This window comes from Silurus aristotelis, assembly GCF_946808225.1.
Source record: "Silurus aristotelis genome assembly, chromosome: 7".
Taxonomy (NCBI): Eukaryota; Metazoa; Chordata; class Actinopteri; order Siluriformes; family Siluridae; genus Silurus; species Silurus aristotelis.
The window spans coordinates 10398202-10423945 of record NC_139580.1 but is presented as its reverse complement, the minus strand read 5'-3'; the positions used below and the strand labels follow the sequence as shown (position 1 = coordinate 10423945).

General features: G+C 39.9%; 3 protein-coding genes and 1 long non-coding RNA gene across 7 annotated transcripts; 1 reads left to right on the top strand and 3 right to left on the bottom strand.

The window, feature by feature from the left end:
- Window positions 1-143: 143 nt before the first annotated feature.
- Window positions 144-5091, bottom strand: LOC310729214. Its single transcript, XR_014534510.1, has 2 exons — window positions 4803-5091; window positions 144-618 (listed from the first exon to the last, which is right to left on the bottom strand). It is a non-coding gene; the product is annotated as an uncharacterized lncRNA (long non-coding RNA).
- Window positions 5092-5700: 609 nt separating this feature from the next.
- exosc3 (exosome component 3) lies at window positions 5701-9395 on the bottom strand. The gene is made up of 4 exons (XM_083547622.1): window positions 9062-9395; window positions 7913-8062; window positions 7660-7811; window positions 5701-6157 (listed from the first exon to the last, which is right to left on the bottom strand). Exons 1-4 carry the CDS (start codon window positions 9290-9292, stop codon window positions 5950-5952), a joined length of 741 nt encoding a protein of 246 aa, XP_083403748.1. The 5' UTR covers window positions 9293-9395; the 3' UTR covers window positions 5701-5949.
- A 2124-nt stretch (window positions 9396-11519) lies between these two features.
- Window positions 11520-16172, top strand: nudt22 (nudix (nucleoside diphosphate linked moiety X)-type motif 22). 4 transcript variants are annotated; one of them, XM_083547146.1, is made up of 7 exons: window positions 11520-11676; window positions 11834-11950; window positions 12044-12683; window positions 13526-13639; window positions 14008-14105; window positions 15071-15164; window positions 15626-16172. In XM_083547146.1, exons 2-7 carry the CDS (start codon window positions 11865-11867, stop codon window positions 15722-15724), a joined length of 1131 nt encoding a protein of 376 aa, XP_083403272.1. In that variant the 5' UTR covers window positions 11520-11676; window positions 11834-11864; the 3' UTR covers window positions 15725-16172. The 4 variants fall into 4 exon arrangements, with proteins under 4 accessions (XP_083403272.1, XP_083403270.1, XP_083403271.1 ...); XM_083547144.1 differs by having other exon boundaries at window positions 11526-11676; window positions 11816-11950; XM_083547145.1 differs by having other exon boundaries at window positions 11539-11676; window positions 11776-11950.
- A 10-nt stretch (window positions 16173-16182) lies between these two features.
- Window positions 16183-25596, bottom strand: LOC310729061 (heterogeneous nuclear ribonucleoprotein U-like protein 2). The gene is made up of 14 exons (XM_083547054.1): window positions 24946-25596; window positions 22257-22383; window positions 22086-22162; window positions 21672-21811; window positions 21156-21252; window positions 20902-21014; window positions 19067-19333; window positions 18818-18940; window positions 18490-18597; window positions 18083-18251; window positions 17413-17595; window positions 17174-17235; window positions 17006-17095; window positions 16183-16544 (listed from the first exon to the last, which is right to left on the bottom strand). The coding sequence occupies exons 1-14, from the start codon at window positions 25430-25432 to the stop codon at window positions 16470-16472; spliced, it is 2118 nt and encodes a 705-aa protein (XP_083403180.1). The 5' UTR covers window positions 25433-25596; the 3' UTR covers window positions 16183-16469.
- Window positions 25597-25744: the final 148 nt, after the last annotated feature.

Genomic DNA, 25744 nt, shown 5'->3' with positions numbered 1-25744 from the left:
AACATGGACTGTAAGGCAGGAATGCACTTCAGGCAATAATAGGGCATTATATACACACATTCACAAATCACAGTGAATGTTTTGTGTAGACTGGAAGACATCAGGGAAGCTGAAGAAAAAAAAATCCAAGCAGACACAAAAAGAACATGCACAGAAAGTGCATATCGATTGTAAATAGGTTTAACCAAGGGACTTAAATATGTCACAGCTCAATGTACATAGTTGGGGTGTTTTTTTGAATAGTGATGTTGGACGCGTTCATGGAAAAACATATTCAATCATTATATAGTCACACGATGCCTTACATAAGATGCTTTCATGAGAATTTCAAGACATGGACCTACATTCGTAGACATGGTTATTCAAGAAACATTTATATGAACTCAAATTGTTCAACTTTTTCTCCAAAAAAAAAAAAAAAAAAAAAAAAAAAAGTGAACCGTTACAGTTCCTTCAGGGGAATTAAAGAACCTTTAAATGTATAGTTTCAGACTATAGAAATAGAAGCACCATAGTTTTACACATTCTACTCAAATATAAATCTAGAAATGTGTTTGACAAAATTTTGATTGACAAGTGTTCAAAAAAATCATAGAAATTTGTATAAAAGTACTTCTTCTTCTTCTTTCGGCTGCTCCCATTAGGGGTCGCCACAGCGGATCATCCGTCTCCATACCACCCTGTCCTCTATATCTGCCTCTTTTACACCAACTACCTGCATGTCTTCCCTCACCACATCCATGAACCTCCTCCTTGGCCTTCCTCTTTTCCTCCTACCTGGTGGCTCCATCTTCAGCATTTTTCTACCAATATAATTCATGTCCCTTCTCTGCACATGTCCAAACCATCTCAATCTCGCCTCCCTCACCTTGTCACCAAAACATCCTACATGTGCTGTCCCTCTAATAAACTCATTTCTAATCTTGTCCATCCTCGTCACTCCCAACGAAAACCTCAACATCTTCAGCTCCGCTACCTCCAGCTCCACCTCCTGTTTTTTACTCAATGCCACTGTCTCTAATCCATACAACATCGCAGGTCTCACCACAGTCCTATAAACTTTCCCTTTCATTCTTGCAGATACTCTTCTATCACAAATCACTCCTGTCACTCTTCTCCACCCACTCCACCCTGCCTGCACTCTTTTCTTTACTTCCCTAACACACTCTCCATTACTTTGCACTGTTGACCCCAGGTACCTGAACTCCTCCACCTTCTCCACCTCTTCTCCCTGCAACCGCATCACTCCACTGCCCTCCCTCTCATTCACACACATGTACTCTGTCTTACTCCTACTGACTTTCATTCCCTTTCTCTCCAGCGCATATCTCCACCTCTCCAGGCTCTTCTCAACCTGCTCTCTACTCTCACCACAAATCACAATATCATCTGCAAACATCATAGTCCAGGGAGACTCCTGTCTGACCTCGTCCGTCAACCTGTCCATCACCACTGCAAACAGGAAAGGGCTCAGGGCCGATCCTTGATGCAGTCCAACCTTCACCCTGAACCAGTCTGTCGTACCTACTGCACACTTTACTGCCGTCACACTGTCCTCATACATGTCCTGCACCACCCTCACATACTTCTCTGACACACCTGACTTCCTCATACAATACCACAACTCCTCTCTCGGCACCCTGTCGTACGCTTTCTCTAAATCCACAAATACAAAATGCAGCTCCTTCTGTCCTTCTCTATACTTCTCCATCAACATCCTCAAAGCAAATAAGGCATCTGTGGTGCTCTTCCTCGGCATGAAACCATACTGTTGCTCACAGATGGTCACCTCTTCTCTCAGCCTGGCTTCCCCTACTCTTTCCCATAACTTCATGGTGTGACTGATCAACTTAATTCCCCTGTAGTTACTGCAGGTCTGCACATCTCCCTTATGCTTAAAGATCGGTACCAGCACACTCCTTCTCCATTCCTCAGGCATCCTCTCCCCTTCCAGAATCCTGTTAAACAATCTGGTTAAAAACTCCACTGCCATCTCTCCTAAACATTTCCACGCTTCTACCGGTATGTCATCTGGTCCAACCGACTTTCCACTCTTCATCCTCTTAATCGCTGCTCTCACTTCCTCCTTACTAATCCTATCTACATCCTGCTTCACCAACTTCACATCCTCCAACCTTCTCTCTCTCTGATTTTCCTCATTCATCAGCTGCTCAAAATACTCCCTCCATCTTCTCAACACACTCTCCTCACTAGTCAACACATTTCCCTCTCCATCCTTTATTGCTCTAACTTGCAGTACATCCTTCCCAGCTCGGTCTCTCTGCCTGGCCAATCGGTACAAATCCTTTTCTCCTTCCTTAGTGTCCAACCTCTTATACAGTTCCTCATATGCCTTTTCCTTGGCTTTCGCCACATCCCTTTTAACCTGCTGCCGCATCTCCTTGTACTCCTGCCTACTCTTCTCATCACTCTGTCAATCCCACTTCTGTTTTGCCAATCTCTTTCCCCTAATGCTTTTCTAAGCTAAGAAATATGTTATCTATATCTGATGCAGAGAAGCTCGTCCATGCGTTTATGACCTCTAGAATAGACTACTGTAATGCATTACTAGGTGGATGTCCTGCATCATTAATAAACAAGCTTCAGTTAGTTCAGAATGCCGCAGCAAGAGTTCTTACTAGGTCAAGAAAATACGATCATATAACCCCAATCTTATCGTCCCTACATTGGCTTCCTATTAAGTTTCGAATAGACTACAAACTACTGCTACTCACTTATAAAGCACTAAATGGTTTGGCTCCCATGTATCTATCCAGTCTCTTAACACGCTACAATCCGTCACGCTCCCTGAGATCTCAAAACTCTGGGCTTCTAGTAGTTCCTAGAATAGCAAAGTCCACTAAAGGCGGTAGAGCATTTTCACATTTAGCTCCTAAACTCTGGAATAGTCTTCCTGACAGTGTTCGGGGCTCAGATACACTCTCCCAGTTTAAGTGTAGATTAAAAACATATCTTTTTAGCAAAGCCTACACATAACACACATCACACACATCACATCATAACCTTGTGCTCCAGAACATCTGATCACATGCACATTATCAACTTGTGCTGTTAATATCATGAACAGCAGCTACGCTAATTCCTCTCCACTGCTTCTCTTTCTCTCCCCATCCCGAGGCATCCTGAGGTTTGGCCAGCTCCAGTCACGTCCCACCTCGTGAAGATTATGGACCTATGGATGATCATGGAGAAGTAGATGCCGAGTGTTTAAAGGCCCTGGCATGGAGAAGCTGATGCTGGATCTATGATGATCACAAATTGTTCTGTATTGTTGAAATGACCAAACTTTTGATGTCACCCATATGAGGATGGGTTCCCCTTTGAGTCTGGTTCCTCTCAAGGTTTCTTCCTCATATCATCTAAGGGAGTTTTTCCTTGGCACTGTCGCCACGGCTTGCTCATCAGGGACAAACGCACACCATTCACCTTCACTGTTGTTTTCTGTAAAGCTGCTTTGAGACAATGTCTGTTGTGAAAAGCGCTATACAAATAAACTTGACTTGACTTGACTTGACTCTCCTGCACTTCCTCATTCCACCACCACGTCTCCTTGTCTTGCTTTCTATTTCCAGATGTCACACCAAGTACTTTTCTAGCTGCCTCCCTCATCACTCCTGCAGTAGTTGCCCAATCATCCGGCACCTCTTCACCACCACCAAGCCCCTGTCTGACCTCTTCCCTGAACCTCACACTACACTCTTCCTCCTTCAGTTTCCACCATCTTATTCTTGTTTCAAACCTTACTTTCCTCCTCTTCTTCTTCGCCTCCAAAACCATCCTACAGACCACCATCCGTCTCCAATCTCCTTCAGGTTGCATCTCCTACACAGAAGATAATCCACCTGTGTGCACCTTCCTCCACTCTTATACGTCACCCTATGATCCTCCTTCTTCTTAAAATACGTGTTCACCACTGCCATTTCCATCCTTTTAGCAAAATCTACCACCATCTGCCCTTCCACATTCCTCTCCTTAAAACCATACCTACCCATCACCTCCTCATCACCTCTGTTCCCTTCACCTACATGCCCATTAAAGTCTGCCCCAATCACCAATCGTTCTTTCCTAGGTACACCATCTACCACTTCATCTAATTCACTCCAGAATCTTTCTTTCTCCTCCATCTCACAGCTCACTTGTGGAGCATAGGCACTGATGACATTTATCATCATCCCTTCAACTTCCACCTTCACGATCATCACCCTATCAGAAACTCTCTTCACCTCCACTACACTCTTACTGTACGCTTCCTTCAGAATCACCCCTACACCATTTCTCTTTCCATCCACACCATGATAAAACAGTTTAAACCCACCTCCAATGTTCCTGGCCTTACTCCCTTTCCACTTGGTCTCCTGAACACACAACACATCTACCTTTCTCCTCTCCATCATATCAGCTATCTCTCTCCCTTTACCCGTCATAGTACCAACATTTAAAGTACCAACCCGAACCTCTACTCTCCTACACTGCTCCTTTTCCTGCCGTCTCTGTAGACGCCTTCCTCCTCTCCTTCTCCTCCTTCGGCCAACAGTAGCCCAATTTCCACCGGTACACTGTCGGCTAACGATACCTGTGGCGGTCGTTGTTAACCCGGGCCTCGACCGATCCGGTATGAAATTCTCATTTGTGATCCGCATATTTGATTTGGCACATGTTTTACGCTGGATGCCCTTCCTAACGCAACCCTCCCCATTTACCCGGGCTTGGGACCGGCACTAAGAGTACACTGGCTTGTGCCCCCCTAATGGCTGGGTTAAATTTGTATAAAAGTACAAAACTGTATAATAAACATTTGTGTTTAGCATCACTGCAGCCAAACAGCACCATAATCCCCTGATCAGTCCTGAGCTTGGTTCAATGTCTGTGTGGTTTTATGTTCTTCCTGTTTAAAATTTAAAAAAAATGTAACCAACTTAGTAAAATATCATAGTAGGCAGAATCGGGGGCAGTGATGCCGTGTTGATAAACAGGTATCACATTCAGGCTGTATTCCTTCTTAGGTGCTAGACTGTCCAAGACACTGCAGCCAAAAATAAAATAAGATGATTAATAAAATAATTAATATATATATTTTTTTATAAATATATATTTATATAAGCTTATATAAAAATGAGCTGAATGAATAATTGTGTTTACGAGGAAAAGTTTCATGTCAATACTGAGTGAACAGAACACTGACCCTGCTTTGAGCCGTAACCTAAAGGCGCACTAGTAAAGTTGTTCAAGATTATATTATTATATATTATTACAAGGACTGTCATAACTTGTGTTTCAAGAATTCATAGCCATTCAGCTGTTTATAAGCCACAATATGTATATAAACACAATTTCTTTCTCATACCCATTTATAAGAATTTTTAAGACATAGCATGTGTAAATCCTGTTTTGGTCTCATTAGCATGTAAGCTATAGTATGAACATTGTTAACTGCATGGTGTTAAAGATGATTAAGGTGCTAAACCAGTTCATTGGCTCTCTAAACATGACATCTGGTTCATTTTTAACGGCTTTTCCAGCCACATACAAATGTAAATAAAAGATTGTTAGTTTATCAGGATCTTATGTTCCAGATTTGATCCATTTTTGTGCAAGATAAGAAACAACAATTTCACCATCGTCATGTGTATTGAAATGTCAAAAGAATATCATATCATATGTCTAGCTGATGAAACTTACTTCAGACAAAAATTTTTATTCATATTAAAATTCAAATCAAGATACTAGTAGAAGAAAAAAATATTTTAAAACAGAAGTAAAGATTATGAGATCCCAAATCCAACATTACACAACAGAAGTCCATCTAGAGTTCAGTTTCAATCCATGGAACAGTCATGATTCACGTGCCCTCCTGTGAGCTACATTTGGCCCGTGCTGATGAGTCCATGAGCCATCGCTTTAAAAAAAAAACACCACTTGGCACATGCCCTAGAGGGCGCCCTCTGCTACTTTCTTGAACAGAGCGCGTCTCTGCTGCGCAGTCATGTTCTCACAGCTCTCCAGAAGATTGGCCACGATCAGGGTCTGCTGAACGGACTTAGCCTTCACCCACACCCTGCCGTTTAAACCCACCACCATCTCGAAGGGGAAGATCTTCTCAAGATCTTTCACTATCTCGCTCTGAGATGTGAGGAGCCTGAGGGGAAGAAAAAAAGAGCAGAATTAATTTCTAACCATCTGTTAGAATGCAATTGTAAAGGTTGTAGGGGGAACAAGGCAAAATGTAAAAGAATGGCTCAATATTACAGCAAAAAAAAAATTTATAATGTAAAAAAGAGGATACAGTCAAGAGACAATGTGTTGTTTTGAATGTCGTAAGCTGAAGAAAACACACAATGGCTTATTATATCTTCGCCATTTTTTTTATTGAGTGTGCCCAACAAGGCATAAGCAAAAAACCTGTTCAATAACAGAACATTTAAACACTTAATGTTACTTCTAAAATAATCAATAAATATAATACTGCAAAATGTTTAATTGCAGCTGCATTTATGCTGCTTGGAACTGTCCCTAAAATGTTCTGCTTAGTGATCTTCCTGATACTCCTCCATCCATTAGTTTATAAAACCCCTCAAACTCCTCGTTTTATACTCAGCAAATTAAAAAAATTCAGCATCTACAAATTATTGAATAATTTTGCAGGAGTTTTTATGTCCAATGTTCAGTCACATGGGCCACATTTCGTCCATATTTTATTCCTACACGCACACACACACACACACACACACACACACACACACACACACACACACACACACACACACACACACACACACACACACGCGCGCACAGAATTTATATAAAAAAAGTTACCTTGAGAGGTAATGTGTTTATATTGTCATGTGTAACCCTGAACAAAATGCTTTAAAACCTACGATTTATTTAATAAAATCTAATTCACAGTTGAATATGTATGTAAATAGTTAAATTATCTGGCCGATAACTAGGCATCACTCCTTGTCATCAGCTTCATTTCAAGGAATTCCATATAAATATTTTAAATCCATATTCAAGAGCACTGTAAAAAAAAAAAAAAAAAAGACAATGTGTGCATTTTAGATGTGCTTGTGCAATGTAGTAATGTCCAGCAATTTCTACTAAACGGTTAAAGATATCTTGTGTGCAAAAAAGATGAGAATACTGAACACTTCTAGAATGCATATTTAAAATGTATTTTACATTTTTTCAGCCCAGGTCATACACTAGGGGCAGAAATTCTGAAATGATTCAAAAAAGTAAACAAATTTTAGAATGAGAAAAATTTTAGAACAACAAAAGGATGCACAAAATTATAGTGATTTAATATTCAAGCAAATTTGCAATACTGATATGTTTGTTATTGTTAACTTCTTTGTACAAAAGAGTCTAATCCCATTCCATCAGAAAAGGTGTGTCTAGACGACATGAGGGTAAATCTCAAACTCAGCTTGAGTGCACACTGTCACTAAAGCAAAAAGAGGACATAATAGAAACTCAGAAAAATACATGGAAAGATATTTCAGATTCTGCTTGAGTTATTGCTGATATCACTTGTAATCAAAACGTGTGTTAACTTGCACAAAGAATGAATTTTCACCTGAATTTTGGACCCCAGTGTATTAATATTAATCGTGGTGCCAGTAATGGATCTCTGCATACCTGCGCACTAATCCCAAAGACACCTTGAAGAGAAGCCCGTCTGCTCCGAACACTCCCATCCCGTTCGCCCGGCCACAGCTGTCAATACAAACCAGCTCTGGCTCCATGTCTTTGTTTGCGATGATGAACTGGGAGTACACCAAATCCCCAACCTGTACAGTGGTAAAATAATAACAATAAAACAAAACTCACATTTCATTTCAGTGCACACAAAAATGACAAGCAATACGAGCAGACAGTGTCGGAATCATACCTGCACATTGGGACGGTTCCTTTTAGTCGCCCCTTCGAAGGCTAAGTAAGACAACGAGGCCTGCTCGCTGCCCCCGACGTCCACTTTAAAGATGTCCCCGGACTTCGCCGTCACTATGCCGATCACGCTTTCGCCTTTAATCGGAACATACTGGAAAGAAATTTGCTCAAAGTAAATTTGAATATCCAGACTGGAAGTATGCAGCTGTAGAGATTGCAGATGCTTGAGTAACTACAGAAGGTACCTTAGTTACAAGTTATTATCTGAGTAACTACTATTCAGCTTACTGCTGCCCCTAAAAAAAAAATAAAAAAACACTACATGGGGAAACCATTTTATAGGAAGTAGGACAAAAGAAATTTCATTAAAGCTATTTAAGGGAGCTGTCCAGTGGAAAAATAAAAAATAAAAAACGATGGTGTTCACTGAGTTATCAGCATACGGAAGTCCTACGAGTACATGCATTATAATATTTTCGACATATCGAAAGTTGTTTTGCCATTATTATCCATTCCTTATGATCAGTACTTAACTGTTTCTGTGTATTTTGGCATAAGAGCGTGTTATAGAAGCTGCATTATCACAGAATCGCGGATAATAACATAATTTGTTATGGTTATTATTCATGATGCTGCTTCTAGAACATGCTCCATCCTTTATTGCTCTAACTTGCAGCACATCCTTCCCAGCTCGGTCCCTCTGCCTGGCCAATCGGTACAAATCCTTTTCTCCTTCCTTAGAGTCCAATTTCTCATACAGCTCCTCATATGCCTTTTCCTTGGCTTTCGCCACATCCCTCTTCACCTGCTGCAGCATCTCCTTGTACTCCTGCCTACTTTTCTCATCAATCTGTCGATCCCAATTCTGTTTTTCTTTCTCCTTATGCTGTCCTGCACTTCCTCATTCCATCACCATGTCTCTTTGTCTTCCTTTCTATTTCCAGATGTCACACCAAGTACTTTTCTAGCTGTCTCCCTCATTACTCCTGCAGTAGTTGCCCAATCATCCAGCACCTCTTCACCCTGTCTGACCTCTTCCCTGTACTTTGGTGAAGTAGACCATCAGTAGGCAACTGCATTGAGGGAAATGAAAACTGACCACATGGCTGCATATGGAGTAAGAGGAAAACCTGTGCCTGTAGTTCCTTACGCGTTTCTGCTGGGACTCTATCCAGTACAGATTGGGCTGCTTATACCGGAGGACGCCGCTTTTATACACCAGGATCTCGTCTCCGTTTCGGCGCAGTCCCGGTCCGCATATGATCTTTTCAGCTTTAACTCTGCTGTCCTCCTCCACAGAGGACACATTAAACCGGAAGACATCTCCTGGTAAAACCACCTCACCTATCTGAGCTTTAAAACAAGAGTGGATGATGTCCATGCTGAGATATGAGACACTACAGTGTACACTTTCACCATACCCACGTGAAGAACGGGTAGTGTGCGGGTAAACTTCCGGGTATTGGAGCAACCATTCAAAATAACGGTACTAGCTGGCTAGAGCTCGGATTTATTTATCGATTCATTTATTCATTTATACACTCATTCTGCTTTGGGTTCTTAAACGTTTTACAGTCAGGGGCCACCTTTAATAAATAAAAAAAATTAATACAGATTGCAGATTTTCACAAGGCTTTTTTTTCCATTTTGTGTACATTTTAATATGTTTTATAGTAACACAGGATGTTGAGTGGGTAAATGATTGCTTGAATCTGAAGTGTTTGTATCTGTAATTCTTCTGTAAACAAACAAATTAACAAAAACCTAGTTACGTCTAAGCAGGCATAATAAAATGTGATAAGAATGGGCTTTGATTTCTTACAATATAATTAACCGCAACACCATGTCTATGGCATCAATGACAACAACTTTGACAAAATATTGTTTTAATTAAAAGTTTAAAAAGAAATTAAGTCAAAAGTTTAGACACATCTTTATAAGGTAGACACCCGGAATAGTTTTCTGTTCACAGGGTTGCCTTGTCAAATATTCATTTGTGACATTTCTTGCCTTCTTAATGTGCTTTAGTCCATCAGATATCTTGTGCAGAGGAAAGGGTGACTCAATAGTCATATTAGTGCTACTACAACTAATATACAAATCTATAATTATAGCAAGTAAATAGAAGACATTCCATCATTCATTTTTTAAATTAAGGTAAGCCAATTTCAAGAACTTAAAGTGTATCCACCAAGTCAAGTCAGGTCAAGTTTATTTCTATAGCGCTTTTCACAACAGACATTGTCTCAAAGCAGCTTTACAGAAATCAACAGTTAAGGTGAATGGTGTGTATTTATCCCTGATGAGCAGCGGTGGTGACTGTGGCAAGGAAAATCTCCCTTAGATGTTATGAGGAAGAAACATTGAGAGGAACCAGACTCAAAAGTGGAACCCATCCTCATCTGAGTGACATCAAGACACCAAGTGCAGTTGCCAAAACCTTAAAATGCTATAAACAGGCACTCATGAGGATTTGGACTGTCTCAGAAAGGGAAGATTACCTCTGTTACCTCAGAGCTACCTCTGTTGCAGAGGATAGGTTTATTAGAATTACCAGCCTCAAAAAACCACCGATTTGCAAAAAAAAAAAAATAAAATTGCTACTTGGTGTTCAAGTGGCAGACAAATTTAAAAAAGAACCAACAACAAGAAAAGACCTGCCTTGACCAAGAAACATGATGAATGAACTTTAGATAGACATGGACATTAGATTATTGAAAAACTGTCCTTTGTTCTGATGAGTCTAAATGTGAGATTTTTGGTTCTAACTGTCATGCCATTGTTAAATGTACAGAGGGTGAACAGATGAATGTATAGTTCCCACTGTGAAGCATGGAGGAGGAGGTGTGATAATGTGGGGGTGCTTTGCTGGTGACACTGTTTGTGATTTAGTTGAGTTCACACTTAACCAGCATGGGGCCAGCATCGTGTGACCATCATTTGTTTGTCAACAGGACAATGACCCCAAACACACCTTTAGGTTATGTAAGAACTATTTGTCCAAGAAGGAGCGTGATGGAGTGCTGCATCAGATGACCTGGTCCCCACATTTCCCTGATCTAAATCCAGCTGTGATGGCTGGGATGAGCTGGACTGGAGAGTGAAGAAAATTAGCCAACAATCACTCAACAATGCTGGAAACTCCTCAAGATTGCTGGAAAACCATTCTAGGTGACTACCTCATGAGGCTGAGAAATGGCATAATGTTATCAAAACAAAGTAGCTTCTTTGAATAATTGAAAATATAAAACATTCTGGGTTATTTAACACATTTTTGTAGACTACATAATTCCATTTTTGTTCTTTTATAATTTCAGTCTCTTCAGTATTAATATATGATGTTGAAAATAATAGAAATAAAGGAAAACCACTGAATAAGAATGTCCACATTTGTACTGGTACTGTATATGATGAGAGTTTTATATATTAAGTAAAGGTTTTATATATGCTGTAAAAGTGTAATATATTAATTAAGAGTGCAAATAAATCGTTTTGGTTTATTGATCAATTGCAACACTTGTCGTTGTATTTTGAAGGATGATAAAATACGTCATTTCCTGTTTTTATTGTCAATGTTTTTAAACATAATTTTAGTATCAAATATTTGGTTTCGCGTTGCTAACAAGTAGTATCGATTTTATCTTAATTAATCAGGTGAAGGGAGGAATATTATTTATAGGAATATTACTATTGGATTGCAGTACGGTCGGTAACCGGAAGTGACGAAAATCCAGTTAGTTTGGACGATAGAAGGTTGGGCAGCAGGTGAGCTTTATGAACTTGTGAGGATTAGCTTATAGTTTCATTCATAAATTAAATGTTTTGTATAGCTGTGTAAATATTAATTGTGATAAGGAATGAAAGTTAGCTGGCTAGCTGCAGCCATGCTTCTGCTTTTTGACAGTTTCCTGTTTTGAAAAAGAAGTTCCTCAGAGAACACAAACCCCAGCAAAATGGACCATGAGGTGTCTGTGATGCTGCACTGTGCTCCAGCTCAGGGCTTTGAAGAGCACCAAGTAGAAGCAGAGATATCCAGCAGGTACACATGTTACCTGGTGAGAAGTTAAAAATGCCTTATGGGTGTGGGATGTGCGTTGCTCCTCTGAACCTTCTTGTGTATAAATCTGTGCAGGTTTAACCGCAGTAGTGTTCCTGATATCGAGGAACATATCGAGGCGGTGTGGAACGAGCGTGTGACCAAAGAACCGTGGCTTTTCAACGGGGCTAAATTCAGACTGCACTTGGCAGAGCTCTACCCGAAACCTCCTCAGGCCCATACGCACTTCTGCACCACGGCTGAAGCTCCTGCCTCGCAAACCGTTCACTGTGAAACAGCCGAGATTCACGATAAGCCTGGGAATTATCCAGCTCGAAATCATATTACCTTGCATTGCATTGGTAAAGGAGAGCATGCCTCTCAGAGAGAAATGCATGGTTTGTCCGTTAATGCAATAATTGAGAAGAGCAGCAGCTGTAGAGAAGGTGCAGGAGAACTTGAGGATGAAGGAACCTCTGCGGTGATGGTCAGATTGCAGCTGGGTTTGACGTGTTATAAAGACTTCCTAGGAACCAACTGGTCACAGGAGGCTGTGAACCTGCAGAAGCGTGGACAGCTGGAGCTGGGAGATCCTCAGGCTCTTCTGGCACAGCCTCTTGGTGTCGGTGCGGTCCTTCTTACCTCAGATGAACAGGTGGTGTTGCTGAGAAGGAGTCAGAGAGTCGCAGAGGCAGCGGGGCTTTTAGACATACCTGGTGGGCATCCTGAGCCTAAGGTGATGTGTAAGGGGTGTAATAGAAAGTAATAGATGCAAGCAATAGAACAATGAACAGGTCTTTCATGTATGTTGCTTTATATGGACTCTATTTCTTTCATCTCTGATTGGACAGTAATTGCATTCAATGTTGCACGACGGCAACACGCTGATAGAAGTTAAATGGGGCAATACGTTTATTTTGCTGTATGTAGTCAGCATAAAGAAGGTTGTTGATTGGTTTTCACCGACGAGATCACCAGATTTTGATCGCTTTCTGTGCTCTCCTGAAGACAACATTTTAGATTATGGAGAAAATAAGCAAGTCCTCACCTCTAGAAAAGAAAAAAAACACAATAAGGAACGGCCTTAACTGTCACAATGCACTGAGATTGAAGTCTTCTTCCCATAAATGTCATGTTCGCCACACTTCCATGCATTAGCTTGCTTGAATTTGTTACTCTAGAACAGGGGTCTCCAATCCTTCCCAGAAAGGGCCAGTGTGGGTGCAGGTTTTTATTCCAACCAAGCAAGTCCACACCAAATCCTGTTTAAATCTAATGATCTTCATTTTCAATGACTATCAGCTGTGACCATTGATTGGTTGGAATGAAAACCTGCACCCACACCGGCCCTTTCTGGAAAAGATTGGAGACCCCTGCTCTAGAAACGCTCATGTATTACAATACATTCATATAAATCCGATTTGTTTCAAAGCCAGACATTGTCCGAGCTGCACCTCCAAAACCAATCTGGAATTCGACAGCATTGTTCTAGTAGAGTCTTTGACACTTCAGCTAGATTACAGTTTGCAAATGGTTTCCAAATAAACATGCACGTCACATGTTTGTTTATTTCCTCAGGCTGTGTGTCAGGGGATGAGTGAGGAGGGGATCAGCATCGAACTCCTACAGGGTCGTGAGAAAGCTGTCGTGGCAGAGATCTTCTCCTCGATCTGTGCTGAGGTCAGGGACGAGGTGTGTGCAGTTTACACGACAGAAGTATTGACAACATAGTGTTCGAGAACGATTGGAACGTCTGAGAGGGTTTGGAGGTGTGCGCGTTTGTGAGCGATCCGGGTTTGCTGCTTCGCTTTTTCTGTCTGCATCCCACTTGCAATCGTTTCTAATGGATTCTGTTTAGTAAACTAAGAACGAAACGATGCAAACAGTACAATAATTTGCTGTTCTGCCTTTTTTAAAGCCCACCAAGACAAAAATTTTTTAAAGCACAATGTAATGTTGTGTTTGTAAGCAAGTAGATTCCGTTGTCTGGTCGTAAAGGAAATTGAAAGTGGTAGCTCAGTGGTTGAGATGTTGAACTTCTGAATATCGCATCACTGCAGGTAAATGTTCCACTGGATTTTCTCAGCGCACCTGTTCTGATGGGAATAGCACTGAACCACACCAGCGCAGGACGGCCCAGTGCAGAGTTTTTCATCAGGTAAAACAAAACACAAAGAACATGATGTCCTGTATGGGTGGTTAAAAGGGGATTTTGATTAATGCAATTCTTTCACTTGGTGGATATGAGGTTTACAAAACGTGTGTAGTAATGTTCCGGTATTAGTATAATCTATAAACATACTGTAAATATCACAGACAAAAGTATTGGTACACCTGACATTTCCAGCCATATGTGGTTGTTCCCCAACACCTGTTACCACAAAGTTGGAGGTAGTTTGGCTACAGTAGCAGAACATTTCACATGAACTAGGTGACTCAAACCTGTTACAGCATGACAATGCCCCTGTGCACAAAGCAAACTCCGTGAAGATATGCTTTACATAGTTTCAGGTGGAAGAGCTTGAGTGGCCTATTGAACACCTCTGGGATGAATTGGAACACTGACTGCACCCCAGGCCTCCTCACCTACATCAGTTCCTTGACTTTTCTAACACTCTTGTATCTGAATGAGCACAAATCTCCACAACTACACTCTGGTGGAACATCTTCCCAGAAGAGTGAAGGTTATTATAACAGCAAATGTGGACTAATTATGGGAAGCACATACGAATCTTAGGCTCAGGTGTCAACAGATTTTTGTTTAAATTGTGTAGATTATAATGGGGTGGCCATTTAGAGGCCCCCCCATGCAGTTTTTTTTTTTTTTTTTTTTAATGAGTTTGAAGGTGAAACTGTTCAGGATGTTTTTTAAGATAAGTAGATCGTTACAGTTTACTTTAAGTGTAATCCGTATTTTATACAATGTCATGTAGCTTAAAGACATTTGAAAGAAAGAAATTACATTTATGAAATGCATTGATAGATTTTGGGAGAAATATTATTTCATTATTTGCAATTACTGAACAAAAGGAAAAAACAAAAACCCACCCAACACGATATAACTGCTCACTTACATATGTGAAAATATATAGATTTCTATGAATTGCTTTTGTTTGTGGGCAGGTGTTCTCTGACGGAGGAGGAGGTGAAGGAGTTTTATTGGCGTGGAGGTCCTGAAGCTCATGAGTCTACAGATATAGTGTTCCTGAGTAAATCAGTAAGGCCATTCACTAAGGCAACATCTACACTAATCTGAATACATTTGAAAACGGCATTTCATCTAAAAACGCTACGTGTCCACACTGTCGCTTTCAGTCGTTTTTTTTTTTTTTTTTTTTTTTTTTTAAAGTTGCTCATCCACACTGAAACGTGTAAAATCGCGTCCTTTATTTAATTTTCGGCTCTAAAACTTTGTGTCAATGTCACATGACTAAAAAGTGTCATTGTTTTCACAGTCCACACAAAACGGCGGTTTCAGTTGTTTTCGAAAACCGTTTTTTTTGTTGACCGAAAGCGCCGCCGTCTCAGTGTGGACGAAAGGCTGAAAAACTGAGAGAAAAATATGCGTATTCAAACCAAACATTTTAGTGTGGACATGGCCTAATACACTAACTCCTTTCACCTTGTTTTACAAGTGTAAAAAGATACACACTCATATCACTGATTTTTATATTATAGGAGATGTTGCAGTTGGATGTGAAGTCACCCTTGTGGTCAGAATTGTGCCCTTCAGCTAAAGGAGCCGTGCTGCTGTACCAACTAGTGAGACCTGATTAGTCAGTACAAGTACAACAAATGTTTGGTTTAAAAGATTCCCAGGTCTTAAATAAATCATGAATGATTTTAAATATATCTTTGAAAACTGTATTTCATAACATTGCCATACTATGGAACTGGAGCTTCTTTTTTTTTTTCTGAAAATGAGCTTCAGCCCAAGTCCAAGTGGAGCAGGTGGAGCTGGTTGAGGGAGAGTAAAGAAGCTTGATATTTTTTTTTACACCAATTGTTATTCGCCTTTCAGGCAAAATAGGGCTTTAACATTATTATTTTTTTATAACTGTAAAGGTTCTGGACTCTATATAATGTATACTTTTTTATTGTATTTTAGAGCTTAATATATTTTACATAAACGGGTTCTGAATTTATTTAAACATCTGAAATGTGACCAATTTTTTTTTTATGTCACTTCATGTGTCATAAAAATCAATAAAACATTCTACATGAACGAGCCATGGTTGTGCAAATATTTTTTATTTCTTTTAAATATTATGTCTTCAGTGTTCAGACAATATAAAAAGAGAACTTTAATTAAAAAGGAAAAGCTTTTTGAGAATACTGTAGTAAAACCAGAATCTGGTCATTTCTTTGTACAGAATGCACAAAGGATTAAAATTTAAAATGTCAGCATTAGAGCATTCCTGCTGCTTCAGTTCTCTGAGGAAAACAACTTGGAATGCAGTTTTCCAAGATAAAGTCCAATGCCAACTGAATAAAAGAGATCTAATTGGGTTGCTGTTCTGATTCACCAAAAAGCTTGGTTGCCAAAATAATAGCTTTGGCTGCCATAGTAGCTCTGATTTTGGTTACTCAGCTTCCACTGCAAGAGAAAGAAAAAATGTTATAACAAGAATCTATATTTTTTTTTTTCCCGAATTACAAAGAAGAAAGACAAATGTGTGCGTTCACTGCATTCGCCTATTATTCACTAACAAACGTTTAAAAATCAATAAATATTTGAAGGGATAATTAAAATAAGCTAACTAGCCTATATCGAACACACTTAATTAGGCATACTGAGACAAAATAAATATTTGAAAACCGACGCAGGACCCAAAATATAATCTTTTTATTAAAAATTGTTGTAAAGCTACAGTTAGAATCACTTGAGTATAAAAATAAAAGAGTACTAGGAAGAGAGGTGTTTTCTTAGAACACGGATTTAATATTTTAGTCATTTGACCTACACAGAGTATAAAAACCAAATACCAATATGCTGATGTCTTTCCAGTTAGTAACTCCATGCAATGTGTAAATAGTGTCACTAATACGGTTAGATACCTGTTCGGTGCAGGGCTGATAGTAATCTCTGTACCGCTGTGGATCACTGTTACAGCCGTAAGGTTGAGCAAAAGCAGAAAAGTTCCATCCCTGAAGACAAGAAGGTTACCGCATGTAGGTCTAAACAGCACAAGACCAGTTTAATGCAAAAAAAAAAATTATACTTACATTTTGTTTATGGCATCCCCACTGTGACTGTTGCGCATACTGACTGCGAATTTGGGTCATTCCTGGCAGATGGAAGAGCAAAATTAAACACATTTGTAACAAAAGTGCCAGTATCTAATTATAGGAAAGCAGATGTAATTTTTGACTATTTGTGTTATTTAACTACAACAATTATTCCTGTTTCCATCCTTATCGTTATGATTATCATCCAGTCTCACACTCTGTTCTGTTTTCCTCACCGTGTGCTTGGATGTGACGTTTATGGGGGCGCTTTTTGTGCGGCTTGCGTTTAGGGGGTGTAGGTAGGAGACGGGTGGCTTCCTCTTTATAGCTTGTGAGGAGTTTCTCTGCATCTTCACAGCAGAGCTCAGCAAACAGGATGTCCTCTAGGAGATCACCTTTCTCTGGGAGGGTGAAGCTCGCTGCCGGACCAGAAACAAAACACATATATATATATATATATACACACACACACACACACACACACACACACACACACACACACACATATATATATTTAAAAGAAAAAAATTATCCAAATCATTGCTATTACTACAATACATGTATCATAACATTTTTTTTTACACTTTTACTATGTACTTAATTTTACTTAATTTGTTTCAAGTTTGTCGCAAATCTTTTTGTTTTAATGTTACTTCTATTTTTTTTTTCGAATGCTGAATCTACAGAAATTCTGATTAAATGCAGGGTGACGCCAGTTTATTTTAACGCTAAACTAACAAAGAGCGTTAAAATAAGAGCAGAATTTCATAATCTGTAGCATGGCAGAGGTCAACATTTCCAAACTTTGCCCAAATTAATTTAATAGCAAAAGTAATAATCGAGAGTGAGGCCTTCTAGAGTTAGATGGAAATAAGATGAAATGGTAAAGGGTTAGTATGATCTGACCTTTGCTTTTCAGCAGTGATATTTCAAGCAGCACTGCACCCTCGTTCTGCTCTTTCTGCTGCAGACGTCTTTTCCACTCCTCATCCGAGGGGACGAGCACCACCGCCTTCCTCTGATAACCGGAAAAACTCAGCAGCTTGTGCCTCTGAGCAGACGGGTAAATGTTCGCCTAGGTAATGAGGAAATAAAAGAGAAGGGCAGGATTGTACACAGAGCGTCTGTGTATATGGCATATACAATAGTCATGGACACATGCACATTGGGACTGTAATCATTCTTATATTAAAAAAAGAAAATAGAAAAGAGGCATAAGAGACCTTATAAAACATAGAATAAATTAAAAAAATATATAATAATTATATATATTTGACCAAATTACATTTAAATTGACCAAAAACGAAATAAACCTGGTCCAGGATGAAGTTCCTTCTCTTGGTTGCTGCTATTTTGATGAGGTGTGTGAGACACTGTGTGGCCTGCTGCAGCATTAAATCCTTGTGTTCTGGGTTTGGCAGCTAAACACAAAAAACAGATATAAAAATGTAATATCGTCTTTGTATGCTCATGTATAGATTTCAAGTGTCCACAAATTTCAGTTCATGCTAAAAAATAATCCTGTAATATTAGAAAAAAAGATTTAATATTAATGTAAAAATAAGACAAAGTTTTATCCACTTTCTATCCTTATGTAAATGTATCCTTTAATGTTAAAGTATTTTTTTCTTTTGTGCTCACTCTCATGGTGTGAAGGATGGTGTTTGTGCTTAGCACATTATAATGCTTCTCTGGGTTCTTGGCCATGTGGCTTTCAGCCCAATGGCTCTTTCCAGAACCGGGCATGCCCACCATCAGCAGCACCTGAAAAAGAGAAAGGTGAAATATGAATGAAAAACACCAATGGCTTACTTTTTTTTATTATTATATTTTTTAATAGTGTTTATTTTCGACAGCTAAAGCCTTTTTAAATAGAATCGCAGAAGGTACCTCGCAGTCTTTCCTGTGTAATAGAGGAAGCGCAGCTTGAATCCGATTTGCAGGCGAAAGCACAGCTAAAGAGCAGTACCCAGGAGGACTAGGATACCATGGCACATCCTGAGAGTCCAAGTTAAGGGAGATGGAACAGTTTTTGCACAGGACGTGTGGGTAGAGCGCACGACCTGCCAGAGTGAAGTCAGCGAGTCGAAACGCCACCCCGAGAAAGTGCCCGTTTTTAGAAAACGATAATTCCGTTTCTCCACTATCGCTGATGAACTGAAAGGAGAAAGAAGAGATTGGAATTAGTAAATGTCCACTGACCACTTAGGACTGAAATCACATACACTGATTATGCCAAACACTGTATTTTTATTTATATATACACACACACACACACACACACACACACACCCACCCCAGATTCTAAAAAAGTTGGGACACCGTTTAAATTGTGAATAAAAAAGGAATGCAATAATTTACAAATCTCATAAAATTATATTTTATTCACAATAGAATATTGGCTCATTTTGGATTTCATGAGTGCTATACATTTTCTCTGGGCCAAGAATAATTTAAAATGAACTGTGACAAAGTGGAAAACTGTTCTGTGGTCAGACGAATCAAAATGTGAAGTTCTTTTTGAAAAACTGGGACGCCATTTCATCCGGACTAAAGAGGTCAAAGACAACCCAAATTCAGTTCAGAAGCCTGCATCTCTGATGGTATGGGATTGCATGAGTGCATGTGGCATGGGCAGCTTACACATCTGGAAAGGCACCATCAATGCTCGTCGTCTCTTTCAGGGAAAAGCTTGCATTTTCCAACATATAAGAAGGATCCGGGGACTAAAATGGCCAGCCTGCAGTCCAGATCTTTCACCCATAGAAAACATTTGGCACATCATAAAGAGGAAGATGCGACAAAGAAGACCTAAGACAGTTGAGCAACTAGAAGCCTGTATTAGACAAGAATGGGACAACATTCCTATTCCTAAACTTGAGCAACTTGTCTCCTCAGTCCCCAGACATTTGCAGACTGTTATAAAAAGAAGAGGGGATGCCACACAGTGGTAAACATGGCCTTGTCCCAACTTTTTTGAGATGTTTTGATGCCATGAAATTTAAAATCAACTTATTTTTCCCTTAAAATTATACATTTTCTCAGTTTAAACATTTGATATGTCATCTATGTTGTATTCTGAAAAAAATTTGAAATTTGAACCTTCCACATCATTACATTTTGGTTTTATTTACAATTTGTTCAGTGTCCCAACTTTTTTGGAAATATATAAAATGCTATTGGCCAGAATTGCGCTGAGTTTCACATTTTCCTGCATTGGATCGGTTTTACGTTATTCTTTAGACCAGCGGTCCCCAACCTTTTTTGCGCCACGGACCGGTTTAATGTCGGACAATATTTTCACGGACCGGCCTTTAAGGTGTGCCGGATAAATGCAACAAAATAAAATAATACGACCCGCATAAAAACAAATAATAAAAAAATATAATAAACGTGACTCCACTGTGTTGTTTATTGTTCATGTTGCTCGCTTGGGGGTTGGAATTTAGCGGTAATGTATTGTGTGTTAGCGGCCGGAGCAGCTCCTTTAAGAAGGTAGCGGATGGAGGTAAGACATGTGCCTACAAGGCATCATGACATGCATGTAGAGTGAGAGTGTAGTGGAGAGAATCTGGTAATTTTACAAAATAAAACATCGCTCAGAATCAGATAATAAATAAAACGGAAATAATGTACGTTTTGTATTCTTTCTGTGCGGCCAATTGACCCACGGACCGGTGCCGGTCCGCAGCCCGGGGGTAGGGGACCACTGCTTTAGACCATACCGCATAGCATCCGATGACATCACCCTCTGAAAATGGCTCGCCAAATTTCTCCATCTTTCCACCAGTCACTGCTGTGCCTGCGCCATCAAATCCATACGACAACTCTTCTTCTCCTGATACACCAGACAAAGATGTATAAAATGTACATTTAGGAATACAGACTTTTGTAACATATGTGCCTAAAAGTGCCCTCTTACAGTTAACAGAAAACCTTGTTACACAAAAACTGCCCACAAATGAAAGCGTTTTTTTACCTAGCTGAAGGCTGGAGCCATCCACAGACCAGCCCACTCTGAGGACATGCTCAAGGTTGACACTTGTAACTGTAGTTGTTGACAAGCTCTTCACATACTCCAATATAAAAGACAAAATTAACAATACTCAAAACTTTAAAAGCGTAAAATACAATCAGATATATCAAAACAATTTCTAAATACACAATATACATCATGATATCCAGATTTGTTAAAGAGCATGTTAGCAAAACAGCAGGGACACAGGTAAAATGTAAAAAAAATTAAATAAATGCTATATAATTATATCTTAAAAAATTATTAGTTACTAACAAACACCAAATTTAACATCTAATACGCCATTGGTTACCAATACCTATGTTAGCGTTAATATATAATCATAATGTCAAATTTACACAATATCCATGTGATAAATGTCATTATTGTCCAGTCCTTCTCTCAATGTACAACATAACAATGTGTTAATAATCAGCAACTCAATAATAAACCAATCAGCAAATAATAATAAAATCCTACCTTTACTTCAAACCCCACTTTTCCGTGAGTGAAGCCGTGGGTCAGTCGACATCCTGAATGCAGCAGAGGAAACTTTTCCCAGAGTAAAGGCTGACCGCTGCTCCCGTCTGTACCCACTTCAAAATGCAGGTCGCTGTTATCTGTAAAACGAGGACATGAAGATGAGTCACCCAGATGGGTCATAGATCCAAATAGACACTGGGCTACAAAGGATCTGTAAACACTGTAATATGAAATTATATGCTTTTATTATAATTAGAGATGAGGCTGATTGGACACCACAATTAAATAGCTCGAAAAATGTATAAAATATTTTATATTACATTATTATGATAATACAGAAGTTCTAAAGCTGCACTGTATGTCAATGTATTATTTAATAACGAGCACAAGTCTGGAAAATCAGAATCTCACTGGGATCTAGCCGAACCGTATCATCATCAATGTCCATCTCATCCTCGCTTGCAGGACCAGGCTCTGGTGTTTTGGCTCTGATGACAACAAAAAAAAAAAAACAATAATTCAGTCATGTAGCTATCAGTTAATTACACATTATAATATTAATCCAGGTTCTAAAAATTATACCTCATATAATGAATCTCCTCTTTAAACTCGTAATAATCCCGGCCCCTCTCGCCGTGAGATATGCTGATGTCCTGAGACTCCTGCATTTCCGTTCCGGTCTCCGCTGTAACATGAGTCATGTGTGGCACTGTGGGAAATGGATGGACAGAATGTCTTTTCCATCAGTTTTACTTATTTGGTTTTTCATCTCATCGGGTCCATCTAACATGCAGGTCGGTCTGTAGGTGAAGTTGTACATAACTGTGATCAGTAATACATATTGTGGACCTTTAAAGAAGAAGATGCCGACCCCACAAACATCCCGAACCATCTAGAGACGAACCAGCGCCATTTGGATTCCACCTCATGTAGTGTTTGAACATTGGACTTCTTTGAGTGTTTAATGTTAAGCTATTTTATGAGTTGCTCAGTATCTTCTGGTTCCATAATCTCAAATGACTGTATAAGACTGTAGAAAGGACATTACTCATAATCTTACACTCCAGTGCTCATGTTAGTTCTTACACTCCAGTGTTCTGTATTGTTTAAAGACACTATATATCACTATACTATACTATAATCACACTCTTGCTTTCACCTAGATGAGGATGGTTGCCCCTTTGAGTCTGGTTCCTCTCAAGGTTTCTTCCTCATAACACATCTAAGGTAGTTTTTCCTTGTCACGGCTGCACATCAGGGATAAATATACATTGTTCACCTTAACTGTTAAATTCTGTAAAGCTGCTTTGAGACAATGTCCATTGTGAAAGCATTATAGAAATAGCTATTCTATTCTATATATTCTTTTCTAAACTTGACTTGACATATTTGCAACAGTCTGTCCTGTCTTTTTATTAAACTATTCTCACGAAAATGTTTGATACTGACATGGCAACATATGCAAACTGCTCCACATAGTCCTAATTCTCACTTCATCTCACACACACCTTCCTTTTTTTTGTCCACTTTGTAGGAGCAGATTTAGAATCCAATGGTCACTTTTACAGTGCACAATTACAATTGCTTGAACATCCTTAAGCATTGCTAGTTCCTAATCACAAAACTGGTCTTGTCTGGATTCTTTGCTGTTCCGACTCTTTCTCATTCCAGCCATTGCACTAAAGCTTTAGTAGGACCTCAGTATGCTTTATAGCACTAGTTAAAAAAAACTGCTAAGAGGACAACACAGGGTGACCCAAAACTCATAAGACCGCTGGATACTGATACAAATCATGCTAACGATCAGAAAATGTCCTTAGGACCTGATTTGAGGTTCTTATTACTCCAAAGGATGAAAGAAAATTTTGTTTCGGGTTATCGTTTTCAGATTGTATTTCTGTATAGGCTAATCTGTGTTTTTTGCACAGTCATGTTATAGATTATATAATGTAACTAAATATATTACAGGGTTCTGATCTACAATCCGGAACCGGCTGCTGGACCTGGCACACTCATATCAGCAGAGCACACATTGCAATCCAAAACATTTTATGAGCCTCAGAAATAATAATAATGTGGTCAGAAGAAGAACAGAACAGAAGAAGAAGAATAGTTAAAATGTGTCTGTCACATTACCCAGGTTGTTTTGAAGCTGGAGTCAGAGTGCACAGTCAGCCCAGAAGCAGAGAAGAGTAAAGGAGAAAGACGGAAAGCAGGGAAGGTTGTAACAGAGAGGAGTGAAGCAGAGAGGAGTGAAGGAGAAAGACGGAAATCAGGGAAGGTTGTAACAGAGAGGAGTGAAGCAGAGAGGAGTGAAGGAGAAAGATGTAAAGCAGGGAAGGTTGTAACAGAGAGGAGTGAAGAAGAGAGGAGTGAGGGAGAAAGACGGAAAGCAGGGAAGGTTGTAACAGAGAGGAGTGAAGCAGAGAGGAGTGAAGGAGAAAGATGTAAAGCAGGGAAGGTTGTAACAGAGAGGAGTGAAGAAGAGAGGAGTGAGGGAGAAAGACGGAAAGCAGGGAAGGTTGTAACAGAGAGGAGTGAAGCAGAGAGGAGTGAAGGAGAAAGATGTAAAGCAGGGAAGGTTGTAACAGAGAGGAGTGAAGAAGAGAGGAGTGAGGGAGAAAGACGGAAAGCAGGGAAGGTTGTAACAGAGAGGAGTGAAGCAGAGAGGAGTGAAGGAGAAAGATGTAAAGCAGGGAAGGTTGTAACAGAGAGGAGTGAAGCAGAGAGGAGTGAAGGAGAAAGACGGAAATCAGGGAAGGTTGTAACAGAGAGGAGTGAAGCAGAGAGGAGTGAAGGAGAAAGATGGAAATCCGGGATGAGAGGGATGAAGGAGAGGACTGAAGAAGAGAGCTTTCCTTTTCACCCTTTACCACCCGAAGCAGATAGGGATGAAGATAAGAGGGTTGTAGCAAAGTGGGATGAAGCGGAGCGGGGTGAAGCAGAGAGTGATGAAGGGAAGGGGGCTGAAAAAGAGAGGAATGAAGACAGGAGGAATGAAGGAGAGAAATTAAGGAGGGAGGGATAAAGCAGAGAGAAATGATGGAGAGCAGGATGAAGCAGAGAGGGGTGAAGGAAAGTGGAATGAACGAGAGAGGGATGAAGCAGAGAGGGATGAAAGCATTGCTGAAGGGCCCAAATGCTGGGGCTTGAACCACCAACCTTCTAATGTCCAAGACCCTTGTTGAGACACCACTTCCCTACAAATGATCTAGGGTCTGTAATTTTCCACGTTTGTTTTCTTGTTAATTCCCTATTAGGATTTACTTACACAGTGCTGCAGACTGGACTTCCTTCTGATGTCCATCAGAGCTGTCTCTGCTACTGAGGACACACTGGGGTTCAAGATGATCTTCTTCTCTCCTGTTAGAACAAGAGCACCCTGTCTGGGAGATCTGGACTGCTGTGTCATTCTCTGTCTGTGTGCTCTGATCGACACAAGACCTCGTTTTCCTCCAGATTCCCTCAAGACTTGACTGATTTTGATCCAAAGTTTGCTGCTGCTCTTCTGTCGCAGATGTAGAGAGGGTTGTTGTGCTTTCAGTCTGACATATTAGTTCAGAGGATTCCTCTGCAGTCTGAACATGTTCCGTGTCCAAATGTCTTAAATCTGGACTTTGATCAGGTTCTGTAGTCTCGATAGCTGACAGAAGACGAGCAACGAGTTCAGCCTTCAGCCCTTTAGGGTCAAGACCCCGATCCCGCAGCTCGGCCCGCAGCTCGGACACTTTCAGCTTCTTCACTTCCTCCAACAACATCGCGATGACGAGGAACAAACTTGTACTTTAATGATAATCTACAAAAAACTCGAGATGCTGCACAGCTGCCCAAAACCCTGCAAAACAACACAAAACGCAGCAGCTGCTCCGGAAAATTCAAGAAAGCATCCTGGCCGCTTATTGGTCAGTCAGCTCTATGCCCCGCCTACTCAAAGCGCCCTGATAACACCGTGACATTTCCAGTGAATACAATTTATTGAAATAATAATAATAATAATAAAATTTAATATTTTGATTTTGGGGTTTTAAAAAACATAGTTACATTTATTTAATGGTGATTTATTCATGCAA

Coding starts and splice junctions, on each gene's coding strand:
- exosc3 (XM_083547622.1), bottom strand. CDS start 9,292: ATGGACATCATCCACTCTTGTTTTAAAGCTCAGATAGGTGAGGTGGTT. Junction 8,063..9,061: donor TAGAGTCCCAGCAGAAACGC/GTAAGGAACTAC, acceptor ATTTCTTTCCAG/TATGTTCCGATTAAAGGCGA. Junction 7,812..7,912: donor GGAACCGTCCCAATGTGCAG/GTATGATTCCGA, acceptor ACCACTGTACAG/GTTGGGGATTTGGTGTACTC.
- nudt22 (XM_083547146.1), top strand. CDS start 11,865: ATGGACCATGAGGTGTCTGTGATGCTGCACTGTGCTCCAGCTCAGGGC. Junction 11,951..12,043: donor GAAGCAGAGATATCCAGCAG/GTACACATGTTA, acceptor AAATCTGTGCAG/GTTTAACCGCAGTAGTGTTC. Junction 13,640..14,007: donor GTGCTGAGGTCAGGGACGAG/GTGTGTGCAGTT, acceptor GCATCACTGCAG/GTAAATGTTCCACTGGATTT.
- LOC310729061 (XM_083547054.1), bottom strand. CDS start 25,432: ATGTTGTTGGAGGAAGTGAAGAAGCTGAAAGTGTCCGAGCTGCGGGCC. Junction 21,015..21,155: donor TGGCTCCAGCCTTCAGCTAG/GTAAAAAAACGC, acceptor CTGGTGTATCAG/GAGAAGAAGAGTTGTCGTAT. Junction 17,236..17,412: donor ACGTCACATCCAAGCACACG/GTGAGGAAAACA, acceptor TCCATCTGCCAG/GAATGACCCAAATTCGCAGT.